The sequence below is a fragment of the Trichoplax adhaerens genome, genomic scaffold (genome assembly GCF_000150275.1).
Source record: "Trichoplax adhaerens TRIADscaffold_8 genomic scaffold, whole genome shotgun sequence".
NCBI lineage: Eukaryota > Metazoa > Placozoa > Uniplacotomia > Trichoplacea > Trichoplacidae > Trichoplax > Trichoplax adhaerens.
Window position 1 is genome coordinate 122500 of NW_002060950.1, and position 21820 is coordinate 144319.

General features: G+C 34.7%; 2 protein-coding genes across 2 annotated transcripts; both read right to left on the minus strand.

The window, feature by feature from the left end:
* Positions 1-5964: 5964 nt before the first annotated feature.
* TRIADDRAFT_6667 (uncharacterized protein) lies at positions 5965-6528 on the minus strand (the record flags this gene model as incomplete). The annotated part of the gene is made up of 1 exon (XM_002114671.1): positions 5965-6528. A coding segment is annotated over one exon (564 nt), but the record flags the coding sequence as incomplete, so codon positions are not given.
* Positions 6529-11844: 5316 nt separating this feature from the next.
* TRIADDRAFT_17956 (uncharacterized protein) lies at positions 11845-13211 on the minus strand (the record flags this gene model as incomplete). Its single annotated transcript, XM_002114672.1, has 3 exons — positions 11845-11933; positions 12303-12386; positions 13124-13211. Coding segments are annotated over 3 exons (261 nt in total), but the record flags the coding sequence as incomplete, so codon positions are not given.
* Between the last annotated feature and the right edge of the window lie 8609 nt (positions 13212-21820).

A 21820-nucleotide genomic window follows, 5' to 3' on the forward strand; every position in this document is an offset into this window, starting at 1 on the left:
TCGTTTTTTATGCAAAGATAAAAATTAGTGACGGCGAAGTTATTGACGTAACTGATAGTAACCATACCAAATTTTCAATATCGTACAAAAGTTCTGCCAAAGCCGCGTTAGATTCTACCATCAAATCGAACAATGTTCTAACCGTTAATAAAAGCAGCCCAATCGGTAAAATTATTATACATGGGTCTTTCGCTAATCAATCGAGACAGGAACTAGTTTTGCACGTTAGTCATGAAGCTGTCAACATTTCTTCTATGCTATCGGTCAACTTAAACCTTCGAAATAACACTCTGTATGGCACGGCAAATTCAACGATTGCCAGACCAGAAGTCGTGATGAAAATGGCTAACGGAGATAAATTGATGATTAGCAACTTTGTAACATACCCAAACCTAGTGACATTCACTGTGTCAAAATCGAAATACGCTCGCGTAAACCGCACAACAGGCATAATAACATTACTAGCCAACTATTATGACCCTGTGATTTTTACGGCTTCATCACTTGATAAACCATTCATCAAGACCTTTATTTCATTTTATTGCAATGTAATACCAGGTTTAGGAGGCGTCCATCTTGGCGAACTTGTCGGGCCGGCAATTGGAAGTTATCTAAAAGGACAAAATGTCAATGTTAACGTCTATGTTAATCGCGGCTCAGCTAAACTGGCAGCTGTTAATGTCCTTATTAAATTCGATCCCAATAATATAAAAGCAATCAGTTTTACTCCTAGTCATGACAATGATATTATTTTCGCTTTATACAATACCACTATAAAGGTTGGAGGTCTAATCAATGCTGCTGACAATACTTATGGGATAATGTACAGGATTGGATTTATTTCAGCGATAATAATGAAGCCAGGTTATCCAAACATTACTGGGCGTCCTTTGGAGATTATCGACAATTCTCTTCAATATTTAAACAGTAACATTGAGGTAAAGAAATGTGTTAAGCCCGCAATGGGAGACAGTAACGGAGATTGCAGTTTTAATATTATGGATGCAGCATATATAAAGATCGAATCCTCGAAAGCCTTGCAGCCTCTAAATGTATCACTGGACTATGACCATAATCAAGTTGTCGATTATGCTGATGCCTTATTTTTAGTTAAAGTATTTTATAATTTAGCGAGATTTATCAAAAGCGTGTCTGTTAATATCCCACACAATAAAACTGACTGCAAGTTGAAGATCGTCTTGCAATTAATGAAAGGCTACGGAGAAGTTACCAGTGACAAGCCTGATCTGTATGTTGCATTCACTTATGGTAATAATTCTATCGCACACTTTATGTCCACTTCTCGATTTGAAGTCGGTCAAATGATGCGTGAAGGCACCGTTACAGGCAATACTATTAATGGGGTAATTGTGAAAGCCGAAAGTGATAACGCTAGAAATTACCACATATCTGCTACAACAAGCCATGCAATAGGTAAAGTTGGAATATCGATATTCCAAGTACTGAGAGATTCAAGAAACTCGGTGGGAAATATTGCAATCTCGTCAAGCGTTGGAACGAAACAACCCTATTTATACACTGAAACTGTTAAAATACAGCTCGCTAGTAATCTTAGTGTCGTTTATAAAAATGGATTTTCTCCAATGCAAATCTATAATATAAACACTTCGACCTATCTATGTTACTATCCTATTACCACGAAACAGGTGATATGGAAATTTGAGAACGATTATGATCGAGTTGTAAAGCATAGAGAAGCGCAATTTTACACCTTTATACGCAGTATCATAAGTTCTAGATACCAAAGTATAAGCTGCACGGGCTTTAAAATTAGCAAAGGTAGCATTTTAGTCCAGTTTAATGCTACCGCACCGTTTGATCAATTGAATCGGTCGTTGGTAATAATGTACACAGAAATCCAAGCTGGAATTTCTATATCATATCATGGACATGTGCTAAAAACAGTAAAGGAAATGTTGGTTAATGGTCAACAATACTTTGGCACAGGAGAACGTCCTGGATTAAAAGGTGGTGAAGCTGCCGGCATGATTATTGGAATCAGTTTAGGAATTATAATCACGATAATTTTGGTTTATGGTGGCTATAAATATAAAACTCAATTGTCTAACAATGCAAGAGTTTCTTCAGTAGAGCTGCCTAATGACACAAAAATAGCCAAGTCCAAGGTTTCATATGAAGGTTCCTTCGATAATTACAACTGTAGCAAGAGTGATATAAAATCTAAATGCCAAAGCGAACAACATTCTACTGAAATTACTGTGGAATCAACCATAAATAAAGTGCTTTTACCAGATATTGGAGATTCTCTGGCTTCACCGTCAAAGAATGAGGAATTTACTCCTTCAATACGTTTAGAAAATGGCTTACAAAAGTCACCATCTGTCAGTTCAAATATGGGAAATAAATTGTTGGTTGATAACTCTCGTAGTCGTGGAATGTCCATAATTTCGTTACCTCCAAACTATGTAAATGAAACTGATGCTATGGGTAAGTGCGATAGACTAGATATTATGTATTTGCAATCATATTTTACATTCTAGATAAGTAAGGAAAAGATTGTGAGTTACCAGCAATATACCCAATAATTGTTTACCAAACTATTCTGCAGATGGAGCAATAAAAATGTCAGTCAAGATTAAAAAATGCAGTGGATCATTTGGAAACATTGGCGTTATAAGTGTTTTACCGACGGAATATACCTTAGCAAATATTCGTGCGGTTATCCTTAAAGTCCTTGGTGAACAATTGATTGGTAAAGAATTCATCTTCATTTCTGAAAAGCTTGATGAAATTCACCCAGCAAATGAACGGAAAGCTATTGCAAGGGATATTTTCCATGAGGATACAATTCTCATCAAACAACTTAAACTGCTGTGTAAGTATATCATTTTAGCATTTCAGTAAATAACGTATATATAAATGAAAATAATTATGTTACCAATGTACGTAAATGCGTTATCTTCTGTCCCGATTTTGAAATATCAAACAGCTGACAATCGTTCAGAGACTTGTACTTGCGGAAACCAAGCGAAATTCGAATGTTGCAGACAGCAATCATACTGTAGTATCAGATGTCAGAAGTTGGATTGGCCGTTCCACCGAGCCAACTGTAGAAAGCCTGCTTTGGATAAGATTTAATTAACGATAAAATAACAGGAAGCATTCCTTAGTATATTCTTCTAGCATTATCTAAGACTAATATAAACTCGCGTTAGCATATTTATTGGCGGCTTTTATCATTTACGGCATCGTAGACTTCGCTTTAATCGAATAAGTTATGGTCAATGCCGGCATATTTTGTACTGTAGCTCTCATACAGTAGCAATAATCACAGATATTACGTATAGAATTATATAATTACTAGCATCAAGATAACTACTCGTAAAAATATGCTCATGATTACAATCCAGCCTGATGCGAGACTTCGGTAATGTTACAACCTAAGTTGTTGCTTACAATTTAATTGTCTCTTCGTATTCACTTTTAATATTACAATACCATAAATCTCTTAATTTCAATCAGCACAAACGACCTTAGTAACTAAACGCATAAATTTATCAAGTCCTAAGTTGTAAGTCTTGATACTCGTCTTGTATTCATCCTATGTTCGAAATTTTATTATATTTATTGTAGTTATGTTTCTATACCGTTATTTCATTTTTATCTGCATTTAATAATAGCACTAAATTGAGGGTCAAACTTAACCCGACATGATTTGACTTTTAGTTATATGAACAAATTTAATCTCAATCTGTGCCTATTAAATGTCGCCTGAACTACTAGGCCCGAACGTACAATTAATTAGTGCTGCTAAATATTGTCCTTTATGTTATCCACTTTACAACTATTTATTGACACTAATAAACAATCACATCAAATTTATATTGTATAATATAGCGAACCTTAACTAACACCTTAGATGATGTTACCGAAACGAGTCCTTCATTGAACCTAATCCTAACTATAAATAGTTCTCGGTTTACGAGTCCGCAAGTTAACGTCTAATGAAGCAATATTTGTACGGGAAAGTATGGTAATATTGCGCAGTACATGTGATTAAATAACTTCCTAATTGTAACTTTAACATGCGTGGCATCTGAAATCGCCGCAATGTAAACGAATATCCCTGATTACATAGTTCATATTTTAAACAATCTACAATATTGCCAACCCTTAAGTTAAGATAGATCACTATCACTCAGCTATATAACTTATTTGGTGACCAATAACATTCTTAAAATGCCTCTCCCGATGTATAATAATGTAATATTATTGTATAGACGTCACTAGTAAACTCAGTCATTGGTAAGAAGTCAAATATCGTGTTTTTTAAATGTCGTACAATATTCTAAGAACAGAGCTGCGTTCTTTTCCGTAAATTATAAAACGAAACTGCAGCTCTTACAGAATTGAAAAAACCAATGACTACATTCCTTGTTCCGTACTTTCCGTGTTAATAACCTGAATTAATGTATGAACAACTACTAGCTCTTCTCTATCTGGAAATTCTACTGTGAATTACGTTACTGAAGTAATTTTTTACATTTATAATGGGCGGGTGTAGACGAAAATCAAAATCATTTTGTATCTGTTATAAAACCAGCTAATTGAAACCAATTCCAAAGGATAGCATGATAAATCGTACGGTTTATATGAAATTTATGAAGTACGTGTCTCATGTAGAATTAACAAGCCATATTACTTTAACAAGAATGAGAGTTACAGAAATGCTTCAGCTATCTCAATTCTATCCCAAATTTCAGAATATCCCGAAGAAAAGCATGCAATCATTCTATGGTTCGGTCAATAATTATGCTACTTGCCATTCCGATGGAAGTATCTATAAATTTAGTCACTGTAAATATGCCACGATTAGAATCGATGATAGCTAAACATTATTCCGCTACAGTCAATTAATTACTGGTAGAACCTCCCACTTGTGGTACTTCGCGCACTTGCACTGTTAATTTACTTATAACTAGTTAATATTTAATCTGAAGTGAAAGTAATACTAAACCTGTATGTTGTATGTACTTTTAGTTATCTTGCTCAATGTGATATAGTGCACTCTGCGTAAGTGGTTAACAGTTTCTGACACACTAATTTAATAGTTCATTCAACCCAGTAGCTATTATATCCAATATACAAAATGCGTCTTCACAAAGCGTGTTGATTCTTTAAATATCCAGTATTCCTATGTATACATTCATATTTCTATTAAGTTTGCCTGGATTATTGCAAGCGAGTGCGAGATCATTCGAAAAGCAAAATTATTTGTATTTATCTGATAGGATATTATTGATACAACGTAAAAGCAAATTAATCTAATCAATTCCATTCTTAAGATACATTAAGTCGTAGATTGATAACGTAATCAGGCACAAATTTTCGATACAGGTTCTCTATAGTGATAGAAAATGTAAAGTAAAATGTTTACTAGTTAAATTTTGTTCACGAAAGTTCTTGCGCATGGATATCACTAAACAAGAACAAGATTATGAAACATAACACAAAGGCTCAATGCTAGAGAATCATTGAATGGATCATATAATAAATCAGATGATAAACGATGCATATCACCTTTATACAATTGATGTGTAGACATCTACAAATAAAATCAAATGCTTCATCTCATTTTACACAAATACAGCATTATAGAAGCATTATGAAATGAGTTGATATAAAAATAATTATGTTCAATAATATAATTTACAATTTTAATAAGCAATTTCACCATCACTTGCTAAATGTAAGGTTTGATTTGATCATATCACCTCTGATCCACCATTTAATGAGTAACAAATGAATTATTAATTTTCTAAAGTACCGTATCTTAAGACTTTAGGCATGATTGTATGGTACATTCCCTTATTTCTACATTACCCCTTAACAACAGCTACTATCAATTGCTACAGCGCTCGAAGAATTATTTGATAAATCCTTTCTATCTACACTAACTGATGCAGCATTACTGAAATTTTCACCAGGTTTAATACCATCCCAGCCACTTTTAGGAGATAGCAGGCCTTTTTGAATAAGTTTATAAATATCACGAGCCAAAGTTGAAAATGCTTGATCGACATTGTGTTTGATCTTGGCGGATGCCTCTAAAAATTGCATTTCATTAACTTGGGCAAATTTTTTCCCCTCTTCTACAGATACTTGGCGCTCTTTTTCCAGGTCACATTTACACCCAATCAATATAAAAATCAGTCCATGTGGCTCGGAGAAGCATTTGGCTTCTTCCAACCACGAATGCAAATGATCAAAAGTATCCCTGTTACTAATGTCGTAAACCAATAAACAACCTACTGAGTTACGATAGTACGATCTAGTAATGGAACGAAATCTTTCTTGACCAGCAGTATCCCACAACTGTAACTTTATGTTTATATTATTTCCGATATTAACAATCCGTGCGTTAAAATCGACACCAACAGTTGGATCACAAAAATCGAAAAATTTTCCATCGCTAAATTGCCTTAATAACGATGATTTGCCAACAGTACTATCACCGATTAAAATAAATCGGAGCTGATAAGCGTAACCATAGTTTTCCATGAACTCTACTGGCTGAATCTTTTCTACGTCCAAAGAGAGATACAAAATTTTTAGTATTGTAAAGTATTACAATAGTGAAGAATGAATAACTAAAAATCTTTCCGGGTAATAACATTACCACAACTGATAATATAGAATCAATTGCACAATTTTATTTATTGTTCAATGCTAATGTATGACAACACTTCTGTACATACGGTATAGTGAAGTCCTGTATTCATGTAAGAAGATTACGAATACAGAATACAACGCTTTCACGTAAGTCAAAAAATCATTCATGAAAGGTTCAAATACCTGTCTTTTACTCCTAGTGCTTTACGATAACGATAAAAGTGCAAGATGTCTTTCCTGTTAGTTGATAATCCTTTTCCACAAGCTTGAATCTTGATGATATTTCTTGCCTTGCGCTATGTAATATACAGTACTGTACATACAGTAAACAGTACCTCGAGGACAGTACAGTGTACAGTACAGTACTGCGCGGTACAGTACATACTGTACTGTACAGTACAGTAACTGTTGTGAACTGTACTGTACACTGTACAGTACACTACTGATTCTACGGAACCTGCAGAGTGCAGACTACTGCAGAGTGAAGATAAACGCACTCTATGCAGTGTGTACGGTGTACTGTACAGTACTGCTGTAGGCGTAGACCAATATACTGTACAGTACAGTACTGTACAGTGTGTATCAAAGTATTTTGTCACTTTGAAAAGCATCAACCAGTGATTTTAATAAGCAAATACTGATTAAGAGTTGTTATATTCCATAGCATTCGAGTTACATTCTAACTTGACATCTAAATTTTTCCTTTACATAGTCTTGTTTAATCATAAAATCAAATTAAACGCGAAATTTTCTACAGTACCAAGTAAAGACACTCGAGATGTTTTGTGCCAACACTCGCTTTGCTGATAGCGTAGGGTACTACTGTACAGTGTACAGTACAGTATGATTCACGATACTCGTAGAACAGTACAGTACAGTCAGCAAAATGGGCGCTGTGTTTTACATCGTCTAGAGAAGTGCGGTATAATTATAGTGCGATGGTGGGAATTATTCCGTCACTTTTTATGAGTTTTTAGCGGCGATTTGTCCGCGACTGTTGTCACAGGAAGCTGAATTGATTAATAGCGTAAATAGAAATAGAAAATCGATATCGATAATCTATTCTGCAAAGCACACGAAAAGAAAAGAGATAGATACATTTACTTGTACTTTACTTATGGACCTTGCAGTCAGTAGTATGCAAATTAGCGTTAATCTATGTACTGTACTGAGTAACGAATCAATATTATTATAAGACACATACAATACCAGTCAGATCCTTCAAAAAGTTATACAAGTAATAGCGAAATTGCCACGGCGCACGAATAGAGCATAAAGTTTATTGGCCTTAGCAAGTAATGCTATTTATTGTCTACGTGCACGGATGTCAGTATGCGATACAGACTTAGTACACAACGTTGTGGAATGGAAATTATTGCGGTTGTTGTACTGTATATTACTATCTAGGGTTAATACTAACAACCTGTAGCGCCGCGTAAATTAAATTTTAACTTAAGATTCCTTCAGTATGGACTAGCTGAGTAATACTCTAGTTATAAGTCCTAAGTACTAAAGAAAGTAATAGTAATTTGTATGAAGATTTTACAGTCCTAAGTATCAGGATAATTATCCGGCTTATCTTAGCCAGGTGTCGTTTTTGAGTTTGACTAATTTTCAAGTAAGGAATTACTATATATAAATGCCTGACACTCCGGGCAATCTACGTAAAACCCCCTGTTTTACAATCTGGACAATGTACAGTACAGTATATGAAAAAACTTCTACTATACAGTATACAGTAGAATGCCCGGACCCTTACATGGACCGTAACTTCGGGTTTTGGCCGTAACCTATATATACAGTATATATGCAGTATTTTACGTATTAAAAAGTGTTACAAAGAGGATAATGCCAGTTAGTTAGCAATCTGATAGGCGAAGGCGAAGTGAGCATCGTCGAAATGCTCGATCGTTGCGTACATTAAATCAATCTGAAAGTAATGCAAGAAGTTCTGACGTACACGATACTCAAGGAGATCAGAACCAGTTCGTAGACAGTCGTATTGAAGGCTCATACTACTCTCAATAAGCTTGGGAAACAAGAGATTGTACACGTAGTTGAAGTTATTGTAAAATTAACTACTAAATCCTATTCTTTCTCTTTCTTGAATTGCAAAGCGACGGCTTATATACTAACGCCGTTCACACTTACAACGCATTATAATTACAAGTTTGTATAACATTGAATTCGCTAGTGTACGCAGTACAATCCACCATTAACACGAAGAATTAACAAGTGTACGTTAACACTTGTAGAATACCATAAATATTCAATCGCAAGTATTATTATGTAACCTGTGATAATAACAAGTTGTAACGTACTACTAACTCTAGGTATTATTGAGTTAGCGCAAATACGCAAAAGCAATCTTAACTGTACAGTGTTATTACTGACTGACTCTGTACAGTATATAGTATTGCATCGTACAGTCTAATAAATATAGCGTCGTATATAATAACGATCTGTAAGTTCTGTACACTCAGTAGACTCGGTACAGGACTATAAAATGGCAGGATCATGGATTACTAAAATTACAGACATAGCACTGTACGAGTACTTTTTGCAACAGAAAGATTCGCGTCTGATTGCCAATTTTGTCAAATCCTTTTAACTGGTTCGTGTTGCCGAGAAATTGGTTACACTTTAGGGTTTTTACGTGTAGTATTAATGTAGTACACGGATGTCCAACGGTAGATGATAGATATATCATTGATCATTACTTTGCTTACCGTGCAAGTGTATACATTCACATAACACTGATAATTATATTTATATATATCCCATATATGCGTATATATAATAATGCGGATGCGCTTTGCTGCCGGTTTGTGTGATTTTGCATGGCATTTTATTCATTAATTAAGCAGACATTACAACGAAATAAATAGCAGTAGGAAGATTAAGACTGCAATGTAGTATCTACACCACTGATACGTATCATAGTCACGCTAACAATTTTTCTGTTGTAATACGTACTGCTGGCCAATCTCTGTCAGTGAACTACAGATTTTTACTGTTACACCTAGTATACCTAACTTACGACAGATCAATTAAGCAATTAAAACGAAGCAAGGACCCATTGATGGATATGTCGGATCTTTATTCCTGTGCGAACTATCGTAGATATTATAAATCATACCCCTTAACCATTAAAGTTAAATATTACAAGGAGTCTGAATATATCGAGATAAAATAACAATTTTAAGTATTGAGAGAATCCTTTTAATTTTGAAGCATTAGGCAAAATAACCATTACCTGAATTAAATGTTTAATAAACAGATTTAATAGCATAAATACCATATCTCTTGAAGAAGCTCCACAGTTAAAGTCAGAATAACGCTTATTGTATCTTAATTTAAGTTTACCGGTCATTCAGCATAACTGTGAGCCAAGTATTTTGGGCAAGATTGAAAATGGCAGTTACAATACAGAAAGAAATCAAATATCTCTACGAAGCATTAGTAGTAATTAATAATTTCAATGACATAATTCTCTGAAAGCAATTTTTGTAAATATAAGTATTGATATCGAATGATAAAAATAGCTAGGGCAGTTACCATAATGTGAAAAGATTCAATCTATAGCAATAATAACGTCGTAATTTTGCAACATATGATAATTTATACTTTTTCTTTGTATTCTCGTATCGCAATATTCAATAAATAGATATGTAATATTTTTATGCACATATCGATATACCGTAGTTTTACTAGTAACTCTGTTTTATAACTGAAGCGATAGCACCGCATCACATAGCACATGCTAATGCAAAGCTTCCATAAGGTGTTGATAAGGAGTAAAGAAAACTTATTCCAAAAGCTTATGCTGAATATAATATAACGAAGGATCTAATATTTAGATAATACTTATATAAACCTAATCGAAATCCTTAGATAAAATTTCAAAGGTGATATCTCCTTGCATAACCAGTGCCAGTCTTAATTCAGGGAACCAGTTCGAATTCAATATCAACTGACTATTCCATCAGGGCGTTGTCAAGAATAACTCACAGAATGGATAATAATAATAAGTACTACAATATGCAGCACTCTTAACATATCAAGACTTTCAAAAAGCCCTAATTCAAAACGTGTTGATAAATCCATCAGCACTTATCTGCCATATCTATGCAGTCATGTGCATGGTTAGCACCAAATGAGTAAATAACGACGGCCAAGTTGCGAATCCAAGGGCACAGATTAATGATGGTACTGATGAAAATTTCAAATGTGTACTTATCAAGTACCCATAAAGATCGCCAGGCTTTCAGATACGAAGCCATGATATTTAAAAAGTCGTTACAATAAAAATAAACGAATAAATTCGGTCGTTAATTGCAAAGAACGGTCTTAACAGGGGCCGTAAACATAAATTGTAGAATGTAATTTCAGAACCATAACCGATATTACGTAGCGCAGAATTAATTATGTTAAATACAAATTTATCTTGTACTGGTAGTTTCGGAACGAAACAAAATTTGCAAAAATTTGCTGCTGCTTCACACCACAAGCACGTATAGAGTTTTAAACTTTAAAAGATTTCATTGTTTGAGAAATGCAATCATAAATGAAGTAACGTTTGATTAATATAGCTTAAGTTAGTAAAGAAAGTATTAACAGACTAAACTAGCTAGATCATAAATGCTCTCAATCGCAATCAATATCTCTGAAATGCCGCAATATAAAATAAAATTATTCTGAGTTAGAACCTTTTTAAATGAAGTACACTGTCTTCACTTAGTGAATTATGAGGATAGAAAATACTTTAAAGGAAGCAAAATCAAAATTATGAGGCAGTCGATCTGAAATATAACGGTGATAGTTGTATACTTCAGTGCAGCACAAGAAATCAAACTGTACAGTAAGTTTAATAGATAGCCAAATCACAGAAATATCTTGACGAAGTGCAACTATGTTAATTCTAATTAGTACACTTCAAGGAATAAATGAAAAGAATAATACAATATTTGGTACTTTAGACGCATGAAAATATGTCTTAAAATGAAACTGAGTTAAATCTAATCAAGGTTGGAGATAAGCCGTGATACATTATTCCGTGAGATGCAAAAGGACGAATCAGTATTATCGTGAATGCTCGCGACTTTCACCTTTCAGATGTTTACTGAGCAGGGTCGACATTGACGATGACGGTTGCTGAGGCTGCTGTTGCTTTTTATTCATTGCTTCCGCTTCTCGAAAGTGTATTTTGCTGTGGCGTCTCCTTTCATCTGAACGAGCAAATTTTCGACCGCAAACATCACATTCAAACGGTTTTTCACCTGGATTTTATAATACCATTTCAAAAATTTAACAAGGAATAATTCAACTTTGAAACAATGTCGCTATAATAGATCATAACCAATCACATTCACAACAATATTAATGCAGCATTTAAGGAAAAAATTATACAGAAGTATTTATAGCAAGTAATAAATCAAGCAAGCATTTGAGAAGCAATAAAACAAACGATAACCAAACACCAGTCAGGAGCATTAACCTAATGCTGTCTAAACGTCAATTAGCACGTAGGAATCACATCAAAATTATTCTCCTACGCATCCATAAATAATTGTATTTATAGTTTCTATCACATTGCTCTTCTTAACTTCTTAGATAATATCTTAAATAAAGATCTTGGGTGTACATACCGGTATGAGTTCGAATGTGAGTTGTTAAATGGTCTGAACGAGAAAAACTTCGCATGCATATCCGGCACTGGAATGGCTTTTGACCTTATAATATTCCAAATTTGTTTGTTAGAGCGTAAAATTTATTCCTTAATTGATAAGCTTCGTATTATTCAGACCGAATGTAACACTACGATATAACAAGCCAATTATTTCAGAGCTCCACATTTGTAAATTCTTCGAAACTGGTATAGATTCAGCCGCAAGAATTTTCAAACACAGCAGCTAATCATTCTTGCATGTAATGTAATGGTACTATCCAGTGCTAATATTATTAATTGGATAGTAATTAATATACCGTACTAACAGGCTCCTAAGCATACGTACAAAATGTAGCGTTTAAGAACACTCTTTTTTAGTTCGTTTTATCAAGTTTAGTTGCATAGCATGATGATACACTCTTCTGTTTGCAACCTGCTATTTGCTAGTAATATAAAATTGTGCAATGTCATGCATACTTCCTTCAGCAATCTATAAAGGGCTTTTAAATTAAAAACATCTATCGAATATCAACTAAATTCGTAAAAGTAATAAAATCAATAACCCTATAAGGGCCTAGACTCATTATGGCGGGTATGTAATTAATCGCATAGCAAAGCTACGTAAAATGGTCTGTAAAGTATTTGCCTTGGAAGTCTAAAGGCTGCCTATTTCATTGTCACTTCACAACTGGAATGGCAAAATCGTATGTAACAATACTATATCATTATAGCAATAGTATAAAATCAGCAGAATGAAGAAGACATCGCCATTGGGCGAAAATGTCAGTCGATAAAACTTACCAGTATGAGTTCTCATGTGGCGTGTAAGTTCATCAGATCGAGAGAACCTACGTCCGCAGCCTTCAACTGGGCATCCGTGCGGACGTTCACTTGGCGGCGTACGGGATCGATTTGAAGCACCACTTTTTTTTTTGGGTTTAGTGATTTCCTTACCACTTTTTATATTTAAGGACATTTGCTGTGAAGTAGACGAAGTTGTCCGTACATCTTGCGGTGCAGTAGTGTGAATATTCTGCATCAAGATATCCCTTACGTTAGCTTGATGTGAGATAGTGACAGCTGCTGAGCTAAAGGTTTGTTGCTGCTGCACCTGCTGCTGGGGATGGGCAAACGTCGATGGCATCATACCACTTAAATTGATGTCTGGCCACTGAAGTGAAGCAGGATTATTAGATAGTTTTTGAAATGGAGCCGTTAATCGCGGTTGCGATTGTTGCTGAACTTGTTGGAGTGATTGCATTCCAGTCTGTGAAGTTTGCTGATGCTGCGCAAGCTGTTGGTGTTGATGCTGTTGTTGTTGACTTTGTGGATGAAAATGGCTTTGCGAACTCGTTGTACCCCAAGTATTAGGAACAATTGGGCTGATTAAGGGTGGATCGCTCAGCCAAACACTAGCATTATGAGGTGCCATCGAAAAGTCAATGGCATGGGGTTTTACGTCCTTATACATCGGTAAGTAAGAATGTGGAGTTGGCATAAATTCCGTAAATCTGGGGCCTTCAGCTGCTCCATATTCTGGAATTACTTCAAGCTCACCTGATTATGATTTAAAAGTGACAATGATGCCGTATTTAAATTATGTTGATTAATATTATATAACTGAAAGAAATGCTATACAATCATATTTGTATAATATTGTATTTGAAGTCAGATTAATGAAGCAATTCATTCCACCGTTTAAAATATAACCGTATACTCGTATACGCTTACGTATAATATCATACGTATTTAAAGGTAATGCATTACTGCAGCAGTAGACCTTGCGACAACAGTATCTGTTGACTTCTATAATAGTAGAACCCTTTTTACGAAGGATTACTCAGTGTAATTAGTCCAATTGTTGCGTAGTGATTAAGTCTATACGGAAAGTGTAAGAAATAGAATGATAAAAAATGAATTTGTTGCACTTCAACGATGAGCCTGCTATGCTTGAGTTTGAGAGAATTCTGACAGCTGACGCTTGGATCACCGTACGGTTTTAGTACAACGTATGTACTGTGTGTATACTGTATTGACTGTAAGGTACGTTACTTCAATATCGACCCCTTCACGGACTCTGAATACATGACTCTAATTTTACATTTTTGTGTACCACCATATTTTCAATTTACGAGTTAGCTTGGTGCAAGTCAAATTCTCGTAGTATGCAATCTATTGAAAGTAAACTGTAATGCAGAACTAGGAAATCAACTACTATACTAAAAGACAACGACCACTACTTTAGTATGACCTACAGTGCTGCACAACGGGCATCACTAAAGAAATTTTCTAATTTGTAAACCGTATACAGTATGGTACTATTGCCTAATGTCTTAACATGTAGAAGTGCGATCGAAAATTAAATGTCGTTGAAAGTGTGAATATCATTCTGAACTGCATTACTACTTGAAGGTGAAATCCGAAAAAACATCAAGCGATAGATTAGGTACTACCTGGTACGATATACGTATGTTATGACGATTCGTACGATATACTACAAATGTTTAAGTGATGATACCATCATTGTAATGATATAATTGTCAACTCTACTTTCTCAACTACTGTACTCGCTGTACTGTATGCTGCCAGACTGTTTCGTGTTACCGTTCTATACAAATAATATCAATGAACCATTAACGCAATACACATCGGGCACACCATGGATCACTAGGTTTCATTGCTATCTTGAATATTGTACAAAAACAACAATCAACATGGATAATATATGACTCCTACAGTGTTGATATTTGAATGGTGCTAATTTGCCAATCTATCTTAAGTTAAAGTGCTACTTTTACAGTTCACTGGTATAGTGCAGGTCATCTAGGTTATAATCTTAGTTACCAATAAGCAATTTTTAATTATTATTAGAAGCACCATGAATTGTCAGTTGCCTATAACCAACAATGAACATCATGACTAGGGTTCATAGCAGATTTAACATCCATAGTAACTAGGCATACAACAGAGAAATGCTGGATCAAGCGAGACCCTTTCGCTGATCCGCTAGTCATGCTAACTTTGTAAATCTTCAATAAAAGGTTTTTTAGGAACGCTACAATAATTTCTAGCTTCAAGTTGGCGTGTCCAATCATTATTTTCACATATAATACACCTTACGGCATACGCTTTACTACAAAAGTAGCGCCAAGTAACATGGCACTAAACAGTCTATGATATATAAATGAACTTTTGATAATACTGGTGTCTAGCATAATCGATTACAACGAGGCTTTTAAGACTATCTTTAATGGACTGTGAAATTTTAGTCTGGGATAAAATGTCCAATACTATTAACTGCAGTATTGCAAACGATTCAAGCCAACACTACACGAATACCTTGTACACTATAATGTACAGTATAGCAGAAAACGCAATACAAGTTTAAGTTACCGGTTACATGTAATATCCGAGCCAGGAATTCAACGCAGTGTACTCTAAAATACACTCAAATACAGAATATATCCAATCGCATAATACGTTGTCCTGAATTTACCATTTTCCAATTCAGGACAACAACGTAACATTCTAAATTATATTACTGTACCTGTATAAACACCGGACGTATCGTGTAATTCTTCAGCAGGCAACACATCTGCGGCAACAGAAGCCATCGTAGTTGTAGTGCAGCTGGTAACAATGCTACTTTCCTTAGTAGAAATTGGTCGTGAGGTTAAAGGAGGTTGTAAAAGGCTGGACGAGTCGGTTGTGTATGCTAACTGATCAGATGCAACTTGAGCTAAGTTGTCCAAAGCTTCCATTAAATGAGATAACAGTAGGTTGAAAATGTTATGCTATTTTTTCCGATTCCTTGTGGTGTAAACACGATCTATCTCCCCTATATAGCGAAATAAGAGATTAACTGTTATTACTACCAAATGGAAGCAAAACGCTTTACGTACAGTACCACCGTGCTGCTCATAGTGGTCCAAAATAGCCTAGTACTGTACAGTGTACAGTACAGTACAGTACAGTACAGTGCTGTAGTCAGTACAGTACAGTACTCTGAGTGCAGTACTGTACTGGCAGTAAAAAAAATTCAACTTCAGTACTGTAGAGTACAGTACCGTGCTGGACAGTGTACTATAGTACATGTACTGTACTGTACAGCACGAATTTGAGTATTGTACTGTACAGTACAGTACTGTAAATCACGTATCAGGCGCAAGAAATACAGTACAGTACAGCACTGTACAGTATATTTTGCATCATACAAAGTAATGTACTGTACTGTACAAGTGTACAGTACAGTACAGTACAGTATGAAGAATGCTAAGTGCGCACAAAATGTACAGTACTGTACTGTACACTATACAGTACGGTACACCGTAAGTAATAACACTGAGCTTTAGTACTGTACAGTACAGTACTAAAGCTCGTAAGATAGCGGTACAGTCCTCTGATCATCATGATGTCCACAAGACTGTACACTGTACCAGTTATTGGAATTATGGTACTGTACTGTACAGTATGCCAACTATACAGTACTGTACTGTACGTACAGTACAGTATAGTAAATTACAGGTTCTCAGGCGTGAGTACAGTACAGTGTATACTGTACACTACAGTGTACAGTATACACTGTACTGTACAGCGGTCAGGATAATAGCAGAACTCCTACTGTACAGTACAGTACTGTACAGTGTACAGTATACAGGCGTACGAATCAATAATTTGGCTCACAGTGTGGTACCGTACTCGACTGCACTTACAGTACTGTACTGTACAGTATTCTGTATTGCAGCTAAGAAGTTATACAGTACTGTACAGCAGTGTACAGTACTGTACAATGCTGTACTGTACACGATAGCTACAGTCTACTGTACTGTACACTATACAGTACAATGTACAGTACATGTCAGTACTGTACTGTAAATACTACTCAATACGATCGTAGCTAGTACAGTTTACTTAGCAGATGATGTCAATAATGTTCTGTATATCCACTGTACACTGTACAGTACACTGTCACTATACATTACTGTATTACTTACGTCTTAGTGATCAACTGAAATTTTTAAAAGGAGTTATAATTACTTATCAGTCACCACAACGCAGTAGACTATAATCGTCTGGCGAGTTGACGATGTATGATTTAGTTGGACTTACCTTTAAGTGCACACTCTAGCTGAATATAGCGCAGTGGGAGGAAATAGCTATTGCCAAATGTGACACCGACTTTGGCTGATGATCATCAATGGAAAATATTACTTCGAGGTAGTATTCGTATTTACGGTTTACCATCAATCTCACTACAGCAAAGATAACAGTCTTAATCCAAGAAAATAAACCGGCGAACCTGAACGAGGCAGCGATTACGACAAGTGTTGCGATATCATAAAGCAGATTGGCCAGCAAGATCAAAAGTTGTTATCAATCCCTGATAACGATAACGCAGAAGTCGTGAGATTGGTAACACACGTTACCAGCCGATGTTGACTGTTGCAATTGAGATTAGCGTAGTAGTAACTAATTACGATGATTAGGTAGGTGGCTTTTTAACAAGATGCTTGATACTTAAAACTGAACTGCAATCGTGGGCGGTCCACTATTTAAAATAACCGATTATTTTACTGGAAGTTGGTTATTAACATTTACCCAATAAACTGTCTTCTATTTTTAGGGCACACGTCAATGTGACGTTTTAATTAATTCCGTATGCGGCTTAATACTGTTGAAGTGGTGTGGGAAAGAAGTACCAATGATCTGTGGATCGAAAATGCTGTACCAAGTGATTGACATTTTTATTCTTAGAAAGCGAATACAAAGGAGAGGAAGGGCAAATAATATCATAGAAATCGAAAGAGCACAAAACAATTTCGGGAAGAAAGTCTTTCGGCCATCCTACAGCATTTATCATCATCTGCCCTTTGTTCAGGCTCTTGTTCATTTTTTGTAAATTGATAGCTATTTATGTTGCCTTGAGTCTACATAGACATACGATACATATAGATGGATAACAGCCAATAGAACTACTATAATGTAAGGCAATATCAGACAAAAAAAAAGATAAACGAACTCAAATGCTTCATGATTTAATTGAACGTACACTATACTCAGATAGTACGTGCGTATATGAATGTATATATATAAAGTACAGTAGACTATGAGACAATAGAGTGTATCACTTATGCCACAACCAAGCATGCACGCATATATTTATAAGTAATAAATGCCTCTCTAGGTTATGTATGTCCTTATCAGCTAACTAACCCCTCTTCATCGGCGTGCCTTACCGGCTTTGTCATCAGCCGTAAATTAGAAATTCATTACCGCTATCCCAACCTTTATGTTTTAGTCGATGAAGCATATGGAAAATACAAAGTAAAAATCTTGAAAGCTTATGATGAGATCAAATTTAGAATAGCCAACTATTCGAGTATGCTATCATTCATAAAGTTATATTGCGTAGGCAGTAGAAGAGTAAAATACCGCAACACGGATAACTCAGTTGCGCTGATATAGAAGGACTTAGTTTGTCATTGACGCCAACCTGAATGGAAATCTAACATATCCATTAAACTATTATAATTATAGAGCAACTGACACTCACTTCATAAGACCGGAATTTTTTCTTTCTTCCCACCCACTTTCTCGCAATTGTGAAATTTATACCAAAGATAAAATGAAACAACGTTAGCATTATTCTATCTGATACAATGTCGACAATGCAAAAACTTTCAATAACATCCTAAAGCTATCAATATTTGATTTAATATTATTATCAGCTATTCAATTATGCATAAGTAAATTAAGGTTATTATCAGTTGAATATAACTTCCAAGAAATTTCTTCAAGCAGTATTATAGGTCATACATTCAATCAATACCCTTTTATTCATCATCGATATATACTAAGAAAAGACAAAAGTCACATAAAATAAATGATATACGATTCTACTACAACCTTTCTTACCGTATATACAACACTACTGCGCATAACTAGGTATATAAATTTAAACTTATTAATAGTAGTATAACTTCACCAATGCATCATCCACAGTTGTAATTTGTTATATTCGATAGCTTACTTAATGCAGGTTTTAACTAAATCTTTAATAGATATTTAGTACCATTGATAAGTTTCGAATCATCGACACTGAATCAAATACGGCACTTATTTGAACCCTGTAATAAAGAGCAGGCACTACGGCTATGAATTTATTATATTAATAACACGTAATTTTTGCGATGATATAGGATGATACGTAGATGCACTACAAAGTACGCTTATTGAGATAACATCATCATTTTGGAATCTGACGGAATATCTTTCAGCAGAAAAACTTTCAGATAAGAGATCAAGAAGTTATAAAAATGGCTGATGAATACACAGTAGTAGCAGGTAAAAGCACTTTACAACTACGGCGAAAAGGGATAATTTTAAAATATTATGATAAAATTTAATACATATCAGTACAATGACAAAGCTTAGAATTTTTGAACAACAGACCAAAGAAGCCATATGATAGTTGATTTACATATTTTTACTTGTTACGAACGTTATTATTCTGTACTATAAATTCTATTATATTAACTTGACAACGGCTGAATCAAGAACCGTTAGTATAGCACAGTATATATCCTTCATATAGATTAGGTAGTCAATTAATTCGTAAATTGCTACAGTATCATTGTAAAATTAAGCCAGGTATATCCTATACCGAGACCATATAAATTATTATAAGTATTCCCGCATATTCGAGCGCATACATTTACACAAGATTCATTAAATTACAAGAAAAATAAGATTTCGATATAGCATATTAGTATTTCTTTTCGTAGCCTGCATAACATAAAATCAATAGTTGATTCGCATATCTGCAAAGCTTTAATTAGAACTGTACAAAATAAAATTTAGCATTAACTGTACTGCTTACAAATTTGGTACTTCATATCATTCATGCGAATGATCAAGCGTTAATATTTCACTTATAGTACAGTAACGTTCACATATGCATATGTTAATGTTAGCTATTTTGATAACTAGCGATGAGCTGGCTACTTTGGAGGCCGTTAACTAAAATTTTATTGTCAGGCCTACAGGTTGTGGCCTCCTTTCAACTCACATATCTGGAAAATTTTAAAGTACTGCTTATAACAAAATGAACCTTTGTCGACGCAACAGCAGAATTCTTACTTGCATAATAAAAACGCTGATATCATGTTTAACTTTTTACTTAAAGTCCCAGACGTCAGCACTTCAAGCCATCGATTGTAGACGATTGAGCAAGATGTAATAAACTTTGATTCTCTAACTTAAAAGTTCTTGACGACCACTTACCCTTCAAAAGCCAGTGAAGTCAACCCTTGGCAATAAATTTAGTCCCGTATGTTTCTGAAAGCTAAAGGAACATGAAATAAACTCCCAACATTACACTAATGTAGTAAATTTGTACTATGCCGCTTCTGAAACTATAGAAAATCTGAAATCTTACGCATTCTATTGATATCAAATGCTAACAACTAAACGCAAGCACAAGTGCAGGCATAAACAGGAATTTTATAAATATACTAAGTTTCAAACAGATGCTTACTATTACAATTAATATTGTTAAAGCTGGCTCTAAGTACCCGGGACTACTCGTATCTCACAGAATATATCTTCTATTTAAAGTAAAGCGAGATATTATTAACTAGTAAAGTATATCTGCACGAAAAAAAACGTAATTCTAATATTGACATAAAATATTAACATGGGAATTTGCGACTTAAAAACATTTATTTTTGGATGGTTACATTTTAATAGCGGTAATCAAGACTATCCAAATAGTTTTGATGCACTACTCTACCTCTACAGTCACTGTACGGTATCTTTTCAACCGTATTCATTTAGAAGTACTCCCTCAATTATTAATTATTGAAATATTGCATCTGGTAATAAATCAACGTCGATCAGTCAAGCGCCAATAAACTGTGAAAGCAAGCAATCGCAATTTCCTCCATTGAAGGTACTAGAAATCAGACATAGAGAGTCTATAGTATCTAGCTTCTATCAGAATCTGAACCATAAGATCTAGTACTGTAAGTTATATACAGTACTGAAGTAGTAGTTGCCGTAATTTAATGACAAGTAATTTATCTCCCACTATGCTTTACTATCACAAGTTTTACCGCAAATACGCATATTTAAAATAAAGTTAAAATTTGAGATCGAGCTGCCTTAATGTATATCCATTACATCTGTTCAAGATGGATTAAGTTTAAAAATTGTCTACGATATATGTTTGCGTGATAAATTGACAATATCGTAAATAAATAGATACCCTTTATTACGATAGCATAACTTGACGTATGCATATACTAAAGTGATATCTCATCCGGTTATAATGCACAATAGCATTTGTAAAATATACCTGCAATGTCATGTAATGCTGCCTTCATCGGATTTTGTTTATCTGCAGTCACTATCCATTGATCAAATGGCAAAACTTATTTTTGCTTTTCATAAGCTTGTAATTTATCATTTTAACTATAAATCCTGAAAACAGAGTTTCAG